This window comes from Nannospalax galili, unplaced genomic scaffold (assembly GCF_000622305.1).
Source record: "Nannospalax galili isolate Female #2095 unplaced genomic scaffold, S.galili_v1.0 scaffold1050, whole genome shotgun sequence".
Taxonomy (NCBI): Eukaryota; Metazoa; Chordata; class Mammalia; order Rodentia; family Spalacidae; genus Nannospalax; species Nannospalax galili.
In genome coordinates this window covers 541,791-543,781 of record NW_008329037.1, presented here as the reverse complement: position 1 = coordinate 543,781, position 1,991 = coordinate 541,791, and the positions used below count along the sequence as shown (strand labels likewise).

Below are 1,991 nucleotides of genomic sequence, written 5' to 3'. Positions count from 1 at the left end.
ACATAAAAGATCCAATATAACCTGACTTATGTGTGGTTCACACATAAGAACATCTTAAAGCGTTGGTTGCTAGCTCTGGAACTACATGCATGTGAAGGAATGAACGAGCTCTCCAACTATCTCCTGAGTGAATTCTTGATCTCTTAGCTGTTCAGAGCATTTTTCCCTAACAGCAGGCATCGTGTACAACAGCCTGAGTCTCTCTGATGTCTTCCTCTGTGCAAAAAAGTTTTCTAGACCCAGTTATCATTTACATTCCCAACAGCAGTAACCTCTGATGCCTCTGGGACTGAGAGATGGAGTGACAGTGTCATTTCAAAGCTCAGAATCAGTGTCCTGAATACTTTTGGGATGGCCTGACATGAGTTGACCAGTGCAAACACATGGAAATTCAACTGTATATGTGCAAGGGAGAGCATGCACATGGATGTCGAGGAGGTGAATTTTATTTAATGATCCTGATATTTTAGTGATAAACATGGTTTTGAAAACGCCAATTAAATGTATACAGGTATCAGTTTATTTTCAAGCCTTATTTTATGACTATAGACATTATTTTCATTTCTGCAGATAGGTCTATTTCTCTTCTACTCAAGAGGAAGCAAGAGAAAGGACGGCTTGAAATTATGTTTCCTGGATGACGTGGAGTTGCAGAACTACTAGAAGAAAATACTGTGAAAACAAAACACCAGGCATAGAGCCTTGATACTGAATAAGCTCCCATTCAGATGCGTGTGGAAAAATAACCAGCCTCCACGCAAATAACCACGGTGGGGAAAGGATGTGTGGGTGGATTCCTGCATGGGGATCTGTGCTGTAGCAGAGCGCCTTGGGGATTTAACTGGCTTCTAGCAGAGTGACCTCAGTGCTTTGTATCCTCTTGGGGTCAGGGAGGCAGGAAGCTCTCAGCTGACGTGTGTCCGCTTTTCCATCTCATCTGGGTTGTTCCGGAGCCTCAGCTTTGTTTCCAGCCTCTGCTTCCATTCTTCCCTGAGCCTGAAAAGAGAAACACACAGATGGGATAGTCATCTCCGGGGCTGATGGCTCTGGGCCGCTTCCTTCCCTTTTCTCCCTAGAGCTGTGTGTGTGTTCATGTTTTAAGAGTGTATGTACAGAACTTGCAAATGAAGATATATATGCATATTTCCTTCTTTGCCTAAGTGAAAATGAGCAGACTTGCCCCTTGCTTTTTTATTTTTGTACATGTGCATGTGTGTACGCACATACGTAGGGGGAGTGCATGCGCATGTGTATGTGTGTACTTGTGCATGTGGAGGTAAGAGATCAATGCAGGGTATGTATTGCCCTACCTTACTTTTGGATACGGGGTCTCTCACTGAATTTGGAGCTGGCCAGTTCAGCTAGACTGGCTGGGCAGCAAGTTCTAGTGAGCCTCCCATCTCCACCTCCCCAGCACTGGGATTACAGGTGTGCACTGTTGTGCTTGGCTTTTTAATGTATGTGGTGGAGATTGAACTCAAGTCTTTATGTTTGCATGGCAAGTGCTTTACCAACTGAGCCATCTCCTCAGTCCATTTTGAGGGTTTTTTTTTCTTCTCTTTCCTTTATTTCTCCCCCTCTTCTTTTCTTTCTTTTTTTTTGGGGGGGGACGGGGTTTCATGTTGCTCAGGCTTGCTTCAGAGCCATTTCTCCAGCCCCACCATCTTATTTACTTATTTGTTTGTTTATTGTTTCTTTGAGACAGAGTCTTATTATGTAGCCCTGGCTGATTTGGAATTCTCTATGTAGACCAAGCTGGCCTAGAACTTGCACAGATCCACCTTCCTCTGCCTCTCAAGTGCTGGGATCAAAGGTGTGTGCACCATACTTGGCAATTTTTTAAAGATTTATTTTCCTTTTTTTTTTGCCTTTTTAAAAAAAATATTTATTTAATAACCACATAATTAGAAGAAGCATTTCATTACAACAGCACTGACATATTCAATCACAATTTCCAGAGCTAAGATGCATCTCTTTCAAAATTGGCTATA

General features: G+C 42.7%; 1 protein-coding gene across 1 annotated transcript in view; it reads right to left on the bottom strand.

The window, feature by feature from the left end:
• Positions 1 to 497: 497 nt before the first annotated feature.
• Fam240a (family with sequence similarity 240 member A) overlaps positions 498 to 1,991 on the bottom strand; it is a 5,390-nt gene continuing 3,896 nt past the window's right edge. Inside the window, exon 2 of the mRNA XM_008830856.2 lies at positions 498 to 996. Coding sequence (XP_008829078.2) covers positions 906 to 996 — 91 coding nt within the window. The 3' untranslated portion in view covers positions 498 to 905. The remainder of the gene's footprint in view (positions 997 to 1,991) is intronic.